Source organism: Heterocephalus glaber, unplaced genomic scaffold (genome assembly GCF_053883595.1).
Source record: "Heterocephalus glaber isolate CG9 unplaced genomic scaffold, H.glaber_assembly_v1.0 deba00001497, whole genome shotgun sequence".
NCBI classification, from domain to species: Eukaryota; Metazoa; Chordata; class Mammalia; order Rodentia; family Bathyergidae; genus Heterocephalus; species Heterocephalus glaber.
In genome coordinates, this window is record NW_028258320.1 from 51,325,769 (window position 1) to 51,338,914 (window position 13,146).

The 13,146-nt window shown below is 46.7% G+C and overlaps 1 protein-coding gene across 3 annotated transcripts; it reads right to left on the reverse strand.

Annotated features, from left to right (window-relative positions):
- Positions 1–387: 387 nt before the first annotated feature.
- Positions 388–12,353, reverse strand: Paox (polyamine oxidase). Of its 3 annotated transcripts, XR_002392623.2 has the most exons (8): positions 11,973–12,333; positions 11,024–11,510; positions 10,099–10,298; positions 7,398–7,650; positions 4,547–4,659; positions 2,226–2,383; positions 967–1,110; positions 388–781 (listed from the first exon to the last, which is right to left on the reverse strand). XR_002392623.2 is itself a non-coding variant. In XM_004838679.4 (7 exons), exons 1-7 carry the CDS (start codon positions 12,151–12,153, stop codon positions 638–640), a joined length of 1,536 nt encoding a protein of 511 aa, XP_004838736.1. In that variant the 5' UTR covers positions 12,154–12,353; the 3' UTR covers positions 388–637. The 3 variants fall into 3 exon arrangements, 1 of the variants encoding a protein (XP_004838736.1); XR_015440415.1 differs by lacking the exon at positions 967–1,110 and having other exon boundaries at positions 2,157–2,383; positions 11,973–12,224; XM_004838679.4 differs by lacking the exon at positions 967–1,110 and having other exon boundaries at positions 11,973–12,353.
- Positions 12,354–13,146: the final 793 nt, after the last annotated feature.

Sequence of the window (13,146 nt, forward strand, 5' to 3'; positions counted from 1 at the left end):
CCCCACACAGTCTTTATTTTCTCCAGAAAATCTCAAGCCCCAGGTCAGGATGGAGTGCCCCTATACATCACTCACCTCAATTCTTCCCCTTTGCCAAGACCACTGTGCAGTCGGCACCTAACACAGTGTGTGTCGATGAGCAACAGGAGGTTTGTAGTCCACACTATGGTCACAGACATGAGCAATGGGAGCCAGGGGCAGCACCTCATGTTGCCAGGAACAAGGGGCAGCCATAGGACTCAGGGCCCAGGGAACCCAGATGGAAGGGCCACATACTGTAGGAACAAGGGGTCAGAGACACAGGGCCCCAGCATGGCCTGGGGCAGGATGAAGACAAAGGCAATAGATGTTGCTGCTCTGTGGTTAAGGACAACTCTGAACAGAAGGTGTTGATAACTGCTTTATGTGCAAACCATCACCATGAACAGTAATATCCCATACATCACACTCAGCCCAAGATCAGTCCTGGCCAGACTCCTTTGACAGATGTGAGAGATGAGAAGGTGACTGACTCAGTTACCCGAAAAGGACTGTCAGTGAGATCCCAAAATCTCAAGTCAGACTGAAAATCATCTGTCAGAGAAGAGGAGGGTCCCAGCCTTCCATCCAGAAGGAGGACAGCCAGTAGGAGCCCAGCTCAGAGCCTGGGCCGGGTCTGCTGCATCTTCAGGTCCCACAGACCAATGAGGCGGTCAGCCTCTCTCCAGCCAGACAGCAGGGCTCCATGTGTCGTGGAGTAAAATGTCCGATGCGTGGCTTCCCCTGCAAATAGTATCTGGAGCTGCAGAAAAGCAGGATAAGAATAGGGACATGATTGAGATAGCTAGCAGAGAAACATTCAGAAAACAAAGCCCCACACACTCCCATGCACAAACGGGTGGGAAGACACTACTGCCTTTGATCATGCTGGTATGAATGGTGCCTAGAGAAACAGAGATTAGGGCACTGCATTGTGAGTGAGCTCACCAGAGTTAATGAATCACCCCTGAGAAGGTCAGGGAGACTTGACAGCCAGGGTGGATGGAAGAATAAAAAAATTTATAGCCAGCCAGGGATTTAGCTCAGTGGCACTGTGGCTGCCTCGCAAGTGCAAGGTCCTGAGTTCGATTCCTGGTAATTGAAAAAAAACAAAAGAAATGTAGACCTTATTAGCCATGGCAAAAGCCAGTCAATTACACCTAAAACTGAAAATTCAAGATTGATATGACCAATAAGCAAACTGAAAAGAGAGATATATGATGACTTTCTAGTCTGAAACTGAATACTGAATACCAAATAACACTGAGGAATTATTCTTAATTTTTGAGTGTGGTAATAATATAGTTACATATTTTTTAAGAGTGTGTCCTTATCTTTTAGAGGTGCATGCCAAAATATATGCACATGCTCAGTAACAATAAGAGAGGGGAGCAGGAGGAGCCTGCTGAGGCAGGGTAGGTACTCATTACTTCTACCTATTTTTGTGCGCATTTGATGTTTTCCATAATGACATTTTTTGAAGGGCCGGGGATTTAGCTCAGTGGTTCCACCGCCTGCCTCACAAGCGCAAGGACCCGGGTTCGATTCCTGATACCACAAAAAAAAAACAGTGCAGATGTTTGGGGCCAGGGATTTAGCTCAGTGGTTTCACCACCTGCTGCGCAAGCACAACAATCAGAGTTTGATCCTTGGTACCAAAAAAAAAAAAAGAAAAATTTTTTGAAGTGGTAATATAACCTTGTACTTTTTTTTTGGTACCGGGGATGGAACTCAGGTCCTTGCGCTTGCGAAGCAGGCGGCAAAACCACTGAGCTAAATCCCCAGCCCTACCTTGTACTTTAAAGATATGATAAATTTACAGATCAGAATTGGCTGTGAGGCTGGGGCTATAACTTGGTGGTAGAGCAATTGTCTAACATACGCAAGACCCTGGGTTCAATCTCCAACACTATAATATAGGGGAAAAAAATCAGTTGGAAGGACAATCTGGGAAGGAGACAGGTGCCTCCACCAGCTACAGTACTTCTGTTTCATTTTATTCCGTTAACCAGCACTGTAGAATTATATGGTTCTTTAAGAGAAATGTAAAATTCTGATACTACTAATACATTTTAAAATCATTCTTAATTTTGGAAAGAAAATGGCTTCTGAGTCTGAGAGGACCCAGTCTCACCCACCTCTTCCTCAGACTCCAGCCCCTCTCAGTCTCAGCAGCGGGCTTCCACACCCAGGGCCTGCCATCATACCTGGGGGCCAGTGCCATCTTCAGGGAGAGGCTGAGCCAGCAGGTCTATGTCATCCCCAGTGCTGCCCACAGCCACGTAGCTGTAGGAACCCCGAGTATATGGAGCACTGTGCCAGCGAGACCTCAGTATACTCTTGGGAGCAGGAAGCTGTGGGTTTCCTGAAACAGAGATATGGCACATTAACCCAGAAGTCTCACGCATGTGTCAACAATCAGTTTTTCATTTTAAAGATTTAGCAGTTTAGCCAGGTGTGGTGGCACATGCCTGTAATCCCAGCACTCAAGAGGCTGAGCAGGAGGATCACAGAGTTCAAGGTCAACCTGGGCTACATAGTGAGTTCAAGGCCAGCCTGGACTGCATAGCGATATGCTGTCTCAAAAAAAAAAAAAAAAGACTGAGTAGTTTAAAATGAAAGAAAACCATGCCACCAAGTGTATTCCTAAGAAGCTGCCTTACCTGCTCTACTGTGCACTGCAGAGGAACAAGCAGATGCTATTATGGCTTAGATCTAAAAAACCCCCTAGAGGGTGTGGGGAGAAAAGAACCCTTCTCCATTGTTGGTGGGAGTATAGACTGGTGCAACCACAGTGGAAATCAGTATGGAGATCCCTCAAAGAACTAGGGCTAGAGGTCCATTTGACCCAGCTAGTCCCTGCTGGGTATCTTCCTCAAAGAATTAAAAGAATCATACCACAGCGATACATGTGCACCCAAGTTTATAGCGGCACAGTTTGTAATAGCTAAAGCTTGGAAACAGCCCAAGTGCCCATCAACTGGAAACTGGATAAAGAAGATGTGGTTTTTTTATAAAATGGAGTACTACTTAGCCATAAAGAACAAGAAATTAGAGACATTTATAGCTAAATGGATGCATATCAAGGCCATATTCTTAAGTGAAATCAATAGGATACACATGTGTAAATACCGAATAGTTTCTCTAGGGTGAGAAACTGAAAGTGTAAATAAGGATTAAAATGATTAAAATGAATAATTGATACTTTGAAATAGGAAAAGGTCCAAAGGTGTAGGGGTGGTGGGAGGGGAAGGGGAAAAGGAAAGGAGAGAAAGGAAAAATTATGAGAAAAGAAAAAAAATGGAAACGAAATCTATGTAAATAGGGAAGGGTGGAGGGGGTGAAGGGCGCACAGGTAATGGGGAAAAAATAAGAACCAAGATACATTATCTATAGGTACAAGCACCCAGTGATAAATGTATTGTATACCTAAAATGCGCCAATAAAAGAATTTAAGGGAGCCGGGATTTAGCTCAGTGGTTTCGCTGCCCGCTGCACAAGTGCAAGGACCCGAGTTCGATCCCCGGTACCAAAAAAAAGAATTTAAGGGAAAAAAATACCCCCTAGAAATCTGATGCATTCAAAGGTAGGGTTTTCAGAAAGTGATTGAATCATGAAGACTCTAACTTTAGCTGTGGATTAATCCATTGGTAAGATCATAATTTGACGGCACTGATAGGTGATGGGAACTTAAGTGATGGGACCTAACTGAAGGGAGTGAATCATGGAGATATGACTTTGGGGACTAGATCTTGTCCCTTACCCTTCCTGTCCAGCTCTTTCCCTCTCTCTATTTCTTGGCTCCCAAGAGGCGAGCACCTTTCCTCCATCTGTCTGCCATAATGGTTCTGCTTTGTCCCAGACCTAAAAGTAATGGAGTAAGCCAACCTTGGACTGAAACCTCTGAAACTGTGAGCAAAATAAGTCTTTCCTCCTTTAAGTTTATTTTAGTAGGCATTTTGTTGCAGTGATCAAAAACTGATTAACACAGACATCAACAGGCAACAGCACTGAGCCTAGCACTTGGTTAACTTAATTGGCCCGTGGCTGCCTGGACAGATTTTCTAAGCTTCACTTCTTCATTTGAAACCATTTGGTTAAGGACAACTGCATTTCTTTTGTGACACATTTTAAAGAAAACAAGTAGAAAGTATTTTCAAAGTCATTATACTTCCTTGACAATCAAAACTGTTACTGGGGGCCAGGGATTTAGCTCAGTGGTTTCACCACCTGCTGTGCAAGCACAAGGACCCGAGTTCGATCGCCGATACCAAAAAAAATGCTATTAAAAAAAAAATGGGGCCGGAGATTTAGCTCAGTGTTCTACCACCTGCCTCACAAGTGCAAGGACCTGAGTTCAATCCCCGGTACCCAAAAAAAAAAAACCTGTTACTGACTACACTACTATGAGGAAAGGTTGTGGTGATGTGCAGCAGAGTTTAGTTCTTCTTTGTTCTGAAAAGTTTGTTTCCCATTTAGAGATCAGCCAATAGCAATACTGCTGTGATTTCCTGTAATAAGTAAGTACCTGTCATTTTCTGGAGCACTTGGGTTAAAGAGAGAAGCACTTCTTCATCGGACAAAGTCTCCATAAACTCTGACTCCAGCCCAGCAATGAACCCACAGAGCACATGCACAGACCTGTGTGGAAAGAAGAACCACTGAGATGAGCTTCAGTTAGCTCAGCTCTGCCATCATCTGTCACAAAGACCCACAGCTCAGCGGCACCTCAGAGCTTGCCCAGGGCAGCTGTTCTCAAAGTGTGAACCTTTTTTCACAACACTGACACAGCATTTGCACCTTCACTATATCTCCATTTGCACCAACGAGGAGGGGCACAGGTAGGTAAACTGTCCTTCACAGAACAGTGGCAGAGACACAAACTGCACTAGCAGGGCCATGTTCTTTACCACCACATATGTGGTTTAAAGAAAAAGCTGCAGTTTCACTTGAGAAGGCCCATGATGAAGCAGTAAAAGTTACTGATTTTATTCAATATTCACCCTTAAGTATCATTTCCAATAATCTGTGTGAAGAAATGGGAAATAGACACAGGCACTTCTGCTGCACATGGTGGTGATGACTGCCCAGGGTAGCTGAACCATGAGCTTTCTCGTGGGCACCATTTCTACCTGAAGAACACCTGACAGACAAGCTATGGTGTTTAGCAGACATTTTCTAAATGAGCCATGTGTTTCTCACAGAAAAGCAATAGGCAAACATTAGTTATTGATGACAATAAAATTTAACCTCTCAAGCAAAAACTTGAATTTTAGAAAACTTGTATCTCCCACCAACAGTATAACAGCTTCACAATACCGAAAGACATTTCTGATCAGTGGTGATATTAATAAATTTAACTTTTTTCTGCATTGAAGTATTGTCTCCCCTGGTGGTCAAATCCATGTTTTAAATTTTTTCTTTATCTACAAGCCATAACTTCCTACAGAATTCCAATAAGTACTTTCTCATGGATTGAATATTCCTCCAAATTACAAAATATGTCAACATAGGGAAGACTGCACAAACCATATTTTCTGAATGACAGAAATCAGGATAGGCAAAGATCCATTCAAAGTGCCAGACAAGCAAACAGACTTCAGTGGAACAAAGTACAAAATTCATCCCTACAACCTTAGATTCCACATCTGGCCAACCTCTAAGAATATCATGTCTTGAGTTTGGTGTCATCCCAAAGAAATCCACAACCATCTAAAACACTATTTTAATATTTCTACATTCTTCCAACTGTCTATCTGTTCCACAATAGGAAAAATGTAGAATCAATTCTGAGAATCCAGCATCTTCTATGTGGCCAGACATCAGAGATTTGGAGGCAAGTCAAAACTCTGTCACTCTTCTCATTAAATTTGAAAAAATATAGTTATCTTTCCTTTTTAAAATGTTACTTATGCTAACATACAATAGATTACTCTCATCTTAAATAAGAAATATCTTAGGGCCAGGGATTTAGCACAGTGGCACCATGCCTGCCTCACAAGTACAAAGTCCTGAGTTCGATCCCCAGCACCGAAAACAAAAAGAATATCTTTAAGTTGCTGTTTAAGTTTCTCATGTACATACACATATTCCACATAAACAAATGCTTTTTTTTTGGTACAGGAGATCGAACTCAGGACCTTGGGCTTACAAGGCAGGTGGCGGAACCACTGAGCTAAATCCCTGGCCCACAAATGCTCTTCGAGATGCTACGCTTTTTTTTTTTTTTTTTTGCAGTGCTGGAAGTTGAACCCAGGGCCTTGCACATGCTAGACAAGTGCCCCATCACTGAGCCACATCCAGCCCTATCCTAAGCATTTTTAAAAGGGATTCTGAGTCACAAACTTGAGAACTACTGTCCTTCTGTACACAGCATCCTAATAAGTTACTTAGTGTTTCCAGAGCCTCCGACCCTAAACACATCCTAAACACCAAGATTCAGGCTGCAGAGGCAGGTCTGGAATGGGTGGCTGGGTCCAATGGTCACTGGTTCCAATGGCTACTGCAATCCTGAGCCATTTCCAAACTCCTGGAACTTCAGTCTCCTCTTCAGTGAAATGGGACAGACAGGCTCCCTCCCTACCAGTGGGAGGGCTGCTCTGAGGCCACAGCCTCCTGCTCCCTTGACCCCTAGTCTACCTTTCAGGCTAAGAACACAGCCCCTCTCCTGCCACATCTCTGAACAGAACGTGGAGTTCTCTCTGCCATCTGACCACAGTACACTGGCTGTGTTCTGATCTTGCCAGGTCTCTCATCCACATAACATGCATAGTGTTATTTTCTGAATTCGTTCCTGGGTTCAATCCCCAGCCCTGGTCCATATATGCTGCTTTGTAGACCAGCTGGGCTACTCAGCTGAGCCCTTCACCCATAGGTCTTTGATTCCATTGCTTAGGATCTTTTGCTCAATTTCTGCATTGAAGTATTGTCTCCCCTGATGGTCAAATCCATGTTTTAAATTTTTTCTTTATCTACAAGCCATAAGTTCCTACAGAATTCCAATAAGTACTTTCTCATGGATTCAATATTTCTCCAAATCCTCCAGCACATTCTAGGCCACTAAAGATGCTGACAACCTCCATACAATTAGCCTTCATCTGTCCCTGTAGGGTACTAGGCCCAGGTAATCTATAGGGAGCATCTTGTAGGCTTATGTAGTGACAGACACCTGCTGAGGACACTGTAAGAGTAAATGAGATAACAGAGGCAGTGATCCCTGTCTGCAAGGTCCACATGAAGCAGATGTCCAGCCCACAGCAATTATCCATTAAAGCCTCAAAAATGCTTGGCAGTGAACCACACACAGCTGAATCTCATGCAAATTGAAACCTTGAAAATAGGCCCAGATGCTTCCTCAGAGTCTTTGGACACATACATACTTGAAAGAAGGTAGGACCAAAAACCCAATGAGTTTCTTGAACCAGGTGTCCTGCAGCCCAGAGGCAATGTCGTGCAGGGGCGACGTGTCCTCCCACACCACCTGGATGAACTGGCAGTCTGGCTCCCAGAAAGGTTCCTGAAACTCCAGGAAGACTTTGTTGTTGGTCCCAAAGCCTATTTTCCTGATTGCTTCCACTTTCGCAGCAGGCAGTGGTGGTTCAAAGAAGGTCCCCTGATGCTCTTTGAGAAAACCTGTAATTCATTAGGTGTGCATTAAACTAGAATCCACAGCAACTGAATCCCATGATTCCACTAAGAGGAGTGAAAGAGGCTTCTAAGCATGCCATGCATTCATTCAGGACCAGAGGTTGCAGAGAAAAAGTCTGCCAGCAGGACTCAAGGGCAACTAGCACCATACTAGAGGGACATGACAAGCCCATTCACCACCACTGATCACACAGGGACAGTTACGATGACTTTGTACAGACGGCTCTGCAGGGACAGTTTACTCTGAGCCTCTGCCTCTCCACTCTGTAGGTTACATGCTTCAGGATCAGTCTGAAGTAGTGGCTGAATACATAGGCTTCATCCAGAAGATAGATACAAATATATATATTTTTTTCCTTTGTGGTGCTAAAATATGCCAAACACTCTATCACTGAACCACATTCCTAGCACACTAAAAACTTATATAAAGATTACTTTGCATGACAAAACAATAAATAAAGCTGGGTGTGGTGGTACATGCCTGTAATCCCAGCACACAGGAGGCTAAAGCAAGAGTGTCACAGCTAGAACCAGCCTGGGTAACTTAGTGAAATCCTATCTCAAAATAAAAATAAAAAAGGGCTGGGGATGTGCCTCAGTGGTACAGCTCCCTGGTTCCCACCTCCAGTACCGCAATAAATTAATTAAACGCAAAGGCAGACAACAAAAAGATGAAAAACAACAACAAAGTGGGGACAGAACATTTGCAACCTGAGGTAAAAGCCAATTTCCTGAAGGTACCCACAAAAGTCAGTAAAAAAAGGAAGAAAAACCTAACAGCAAACCAGCAAAGTCATCAAGAGGCAGTTGAGACGGGATTGGCTCATGGGAACATACACAGGGTCACTCTGTTCAGATCTTTGACCAACAACTCCCACAACTAGAATCTATCCTTCAGATTTAATGACACAAGTGCTTTCAAATGCAAGGATAGGCACCAGGTAAAAAAGGCAAAGTGAGAACCACAAACCTTCACTAATATTTATAAAATGACATCCAGTTACAAGAAAATGCTATGTGACGTTAAGAACAGAGAAGAGTGCAGAACTGTTCCTTGTGAATGCATCAACACAGTGGTCATAACTATCCCCACATCCCCAGGGATCAGCAGTTGACAGGCTCAGTGAACACAAACTGCAAATATGAGTGAACAAAGGCACTTCTGTGTTCAACAATAAGACCATGTGCTGATTTGGAGACACAGACAAAAAGCTTCATTAAAAACAAGGCAGCTCAAAAAAAAAAAAAAAAGGCAGCTGCCAAAAAAAAAAGCAAGGCAGCTGGGCATGGTGGCACACACCAATAATTTCAGCACTTGGGAGGCTCAGGCAAGAGGATTAAAGTTCAAACCCAGCCTGGGTGGAAAACATAGTGAGATGGTCTCAAAATAAAAAATAAAAAGGGCTGGGAATGTAGCTCAGTGTGAAAACCATGGGTTCGACCCCTAGTACTGAAAGAAAAAAAAAACAAAACACTAAGACAGACAGGAACTAACATGTCTAGTAGCGTGATTCATCTGTGCAAAGGACAGTACAGTGGAGTGCCACACGGGCTCAGGGCTCCTGAAAGGATACACATCAATGTGACCACAGCCAACCCCAGTTGGCAGATACCCCTGCCTTTTATCTCACAAGCTTACCAAATCCTGACTCCCATACTTATGGCACTTGCCAACTTCGTGACTTGGACAATTAAGTGATTTCTCTCTTGCCTAGAAGATCCTCACATCTGTCTTAACAGCAAGTAGACTTCTTAAGGCTGGCATGAGGAGTAAAAGAGAAAACACAGGCAGCTCCCTGGGTGTGAGGCCCACATGAAGCAAATGTCCCATCCACAGCAACTACCCTGGACACTGCCCCATCAACCATCCCTACCAGTCATCAAATGGCCAAACAACTTCTACTCACAGATATAAATCGAAAGCACCAGATCTGGAATTATGTAGAATTACACCTATGGCTCTTCTCATGGATCATCACCAGACCTAACCTGGAGACCAGGGTCTACCTGCCCTATTTAGTTCCCTAGAAAAAACAACCATGCTAATCTCTGGGGGTCACGCCAGTCTTTTTCAATAAGCTCACCGAGTTACTGTGCAATGAGCAAGACAAAACCTTGTGTTTTCCCTTAATGTGAAATCCTTAATTCCAAAATATGCAGTGCTATAAAACATGATAAAAGGGCCGGAGATTTAGCTCAGTGGTTCTGGTACCTGCCTCGCAAGCGCAAGGTCCCAAGTTCGATCCCTGGTACCAAAAAAAAAAAAAACATGATAAAATAGTTCCTTCCACCTATCTGGAAATTATTAAAATAAAAATGTGAATTTAGCAGCCAAGCAAACGCCCGCAAAACCTGAGGCTGGGTGAAGCCAGAGGCCAGAGTGCCTGGGATAAAGATTGGAACTGAAAACCTGACCAGAAAAATGAGCTCTACCCAAGGGCACAGTGATGACGACGTGATGGGCTGGGAACTGGCCACCATCATCACACTCCACCAATACAGGAAAGGTCTCCCCGGGAAATGCTGCCTCTTGGAAGGACCCGTTCCAGCGAACAGTCTTCACAGGCTTGTTAAAAACCATCACATCCTTTGGCAAGGAGCCCATTATGTGGTTTGTGAGTCCCTGGTAGCCCCTAGGAGAGACACAAATTGATAATGTTTAGTGAGCCAATCCCTGGAAGGGTAGGATAGGCAAAAATCAGCCCTCCAAATTCCCACCTATGTCAAAGGGAGCATCACTCAGGGGCAAGGAAGAGGGCAGGTTCAGGGTGGGGGTGCTATAGTTTTCCCTTAAAACGCAGGAATGTTGAAACCCCCTTCCTGGCTAAAGGGAGGCTTAAGTGAGCTAATGAACACAAAGCTGCCAAGGTATTCATACAAGACCCAGGGCTCTCTCCTTACCCACACCAGAGTTCTGATTCTGGGAATTTTTGCATCACAAATGCCCATCCCATCCCCTGGGCAGGAGCCCGAAGGCTGATAACTGGGAGAGTTCGATGAGACAGTCCTGCAGGGGATCTTGTATGTGCCTGCCAAGGGCAGCACCCTGCCACAAGGAAGGAGCCTATCTGAAACCCCTCACCTAACACTTGACACAACCAAGGCTTCAGGAAATACAGAAAGGAAAGGCATTTTAAGAAAACCTTTCTTTCCCAATCACTTCCTTAAAAATAACTTTTTGCTTAAGTGGGCAGACTAGGAAAAGAGCAACCAGTTGCTCTGAATGACAAGTGCAAACACTTCTTGTCACTCCCCACATCACTCCTCTGCCTCCCAAAGCCAGAGGGCAGAGCCCAGCCAGCCCCTTGACCCTGAGGTACAGTGAGGGCTCTAGGGCAGGCAGGGCCTGGTCCCATACCCAGAGAAGGTGCAGTCCAGCCCCGGCAGCACAGTGTACTCCCCAAAGGGGGCAAGAGCTACCAGATCCATGCTATGGGTGCCACTTATGCAGCACTCCACATTGAAGAAGGTGTTCAGGATGGCCAACTTGAGATTCTTGGTGTCCTCGTCCTCTGTCCAGTGGGCCACGTGCTGGCCGATCTCCTTCTTGAGGTACTCCCCGACACTGGGCACTGGGGTCTCAGCCACATGCAGAAACTCTCGGGTCTGGTCTATCAGCTCATAGAACAGACTGGCCATCTCTGCCACCAGCTCAAGGCTCACCCTTGTCCCAGAGCTGGTGCAGCACATGGAGGGCAGGGCTAAGTGGCCCCCTGTATCCACCAACTGGTTCTCCTCCGACAACTCCTTCTCGCCCAGGAGCCCGAAGGCAGCAGCCAGCTGGAAGACAGGGTTGCCCTGGGAAGGCCCATGGATCCAGTGTGCACCCACCTCCACCATACCACCTGGGAAGGCAAAGAGATGATGCCACCTGGAGGTCCTCTCCCCAGAGAGGTCACTCCACCCCTTCCAGACCAGACTGTCCTGCCCTTCCCAAGTGTTTTAGAGACTACCAGATACTGTCCCTGAATACTACGTGGTCTCCAAAAGCAGGTTCCCCCAGACCTGCTTTAAGCACCTGGGGAGAGATCTGGCCTGCACCGGCCTTGGGAGGACTCTTGTAGGAACAGCTTAGGGGAAGAAGAGGTACCTAAGGGTCCCCAGGTCTTTGTGGGAGGGGGGCACTATGCAGGGACCTTGGCTCCTTTCCCTACAGGCACTCCACTAAGTTGGAGCAGCTGAATTTTGGGGCCGAGGGGCTACGTGGGGCGGCCTTCACTCGGAGAGGTAGGTAAGACTTCCAGAAAAGGGCCCCGCCGGGCTTGGGCACAGTCAGTTGGGTTCAGAGAAGGGGTCAGGGCAGTTACCAAAGCCGCGCTCCGAGCGGATGCGGCCCCCGGCGCGGGCCGTGGCCTCCAGGATGCGCAGGTGGGGGGCAGCAGGGTGACCACACAGCCTCTGCGCTGCACCCAGCCCCGCGATGCCGCCGCCCACCACCAGCACCCGCGGCCCACCCAGGGTCTCTCCGCCGCCGCCGCCTGACGCCATGATGTCCCCAGAGACGTCTCCCGGCTCTGGGGCTCGCGATAGACAGGAGGTGGAGGCGGGGCGAGGAGATGGGGCGGGGGCGGGAAGGGGGCTGAGAGGGCAGGAAGGAGGGGTGGGAGAGGGGCGGGGGAGAGACCCGGAGGGGGAGGGGAGGGGAGGAGCGGGGACGGGAGGGGGAGCGGGGACGGGAGGGGGAGCGGGGGGGGGAGCGGGGAGGGGGCGGGGCGGTAAGAGGAGCGCTGGGAGAGGAGAGGTTGGCTTGGTTAGAGGGATAGGATGGAAAGGGCAGGAGCGGGGAGAGTACAGGAGACAGCTGGGAGAGGCCGGGCCAGGCAGGATGGCGTGGTAAGGCAGGCCCTGGGTACACTGCCTCTTGCCAGCGTTGCCCTCCTGCCTATCTCTTAGCAGATCCCTGGGAGAGATACTATGGACCGCCCTTTTGTGCCTGGCTGGCTCGGGCCGCGCACGCCCTCGCAGGTACCCAGTAGGTTGAACTGAGCATGAAGGGGTTCCCTGAGTGGCCCTGGCTGCAGAGTGATGGGGGCGAATGACCTTAGGGAAACAGAATCTAGCCAGCTAGACACTTTCCTGGCTCAGAGAAACAATGACTGCCATCATCCTGGACCCCTCAGACGCAGTGGAGCCAGCTTAGGAGTCCCAGAATTAAATGGGTAGCTAAATTAGGTAATAATTAATATACCATCAGAAATCAGCACAAAAAATAAAGACAACAAAATCATAGCTAGAGGTATAAGATGGGGAGACAATGGCCAGGCTTGCATGCCTCCCTAAGGGATAAACAACAACTTGAGATTATACTATAGTTAATACCACCTGTCCAACAAGTCCAGCTAGGCATCAGATGCCCAGGTGAGTGACTAGAGTATCTGGACCCATCCCTGCCCAAAAAATACTTTGCTCCTTCAATATACCCTTGCTACATGACTTGTTTAACGCTACTAGAACAGCATTAGCTAAGCAGCTATACTTAAA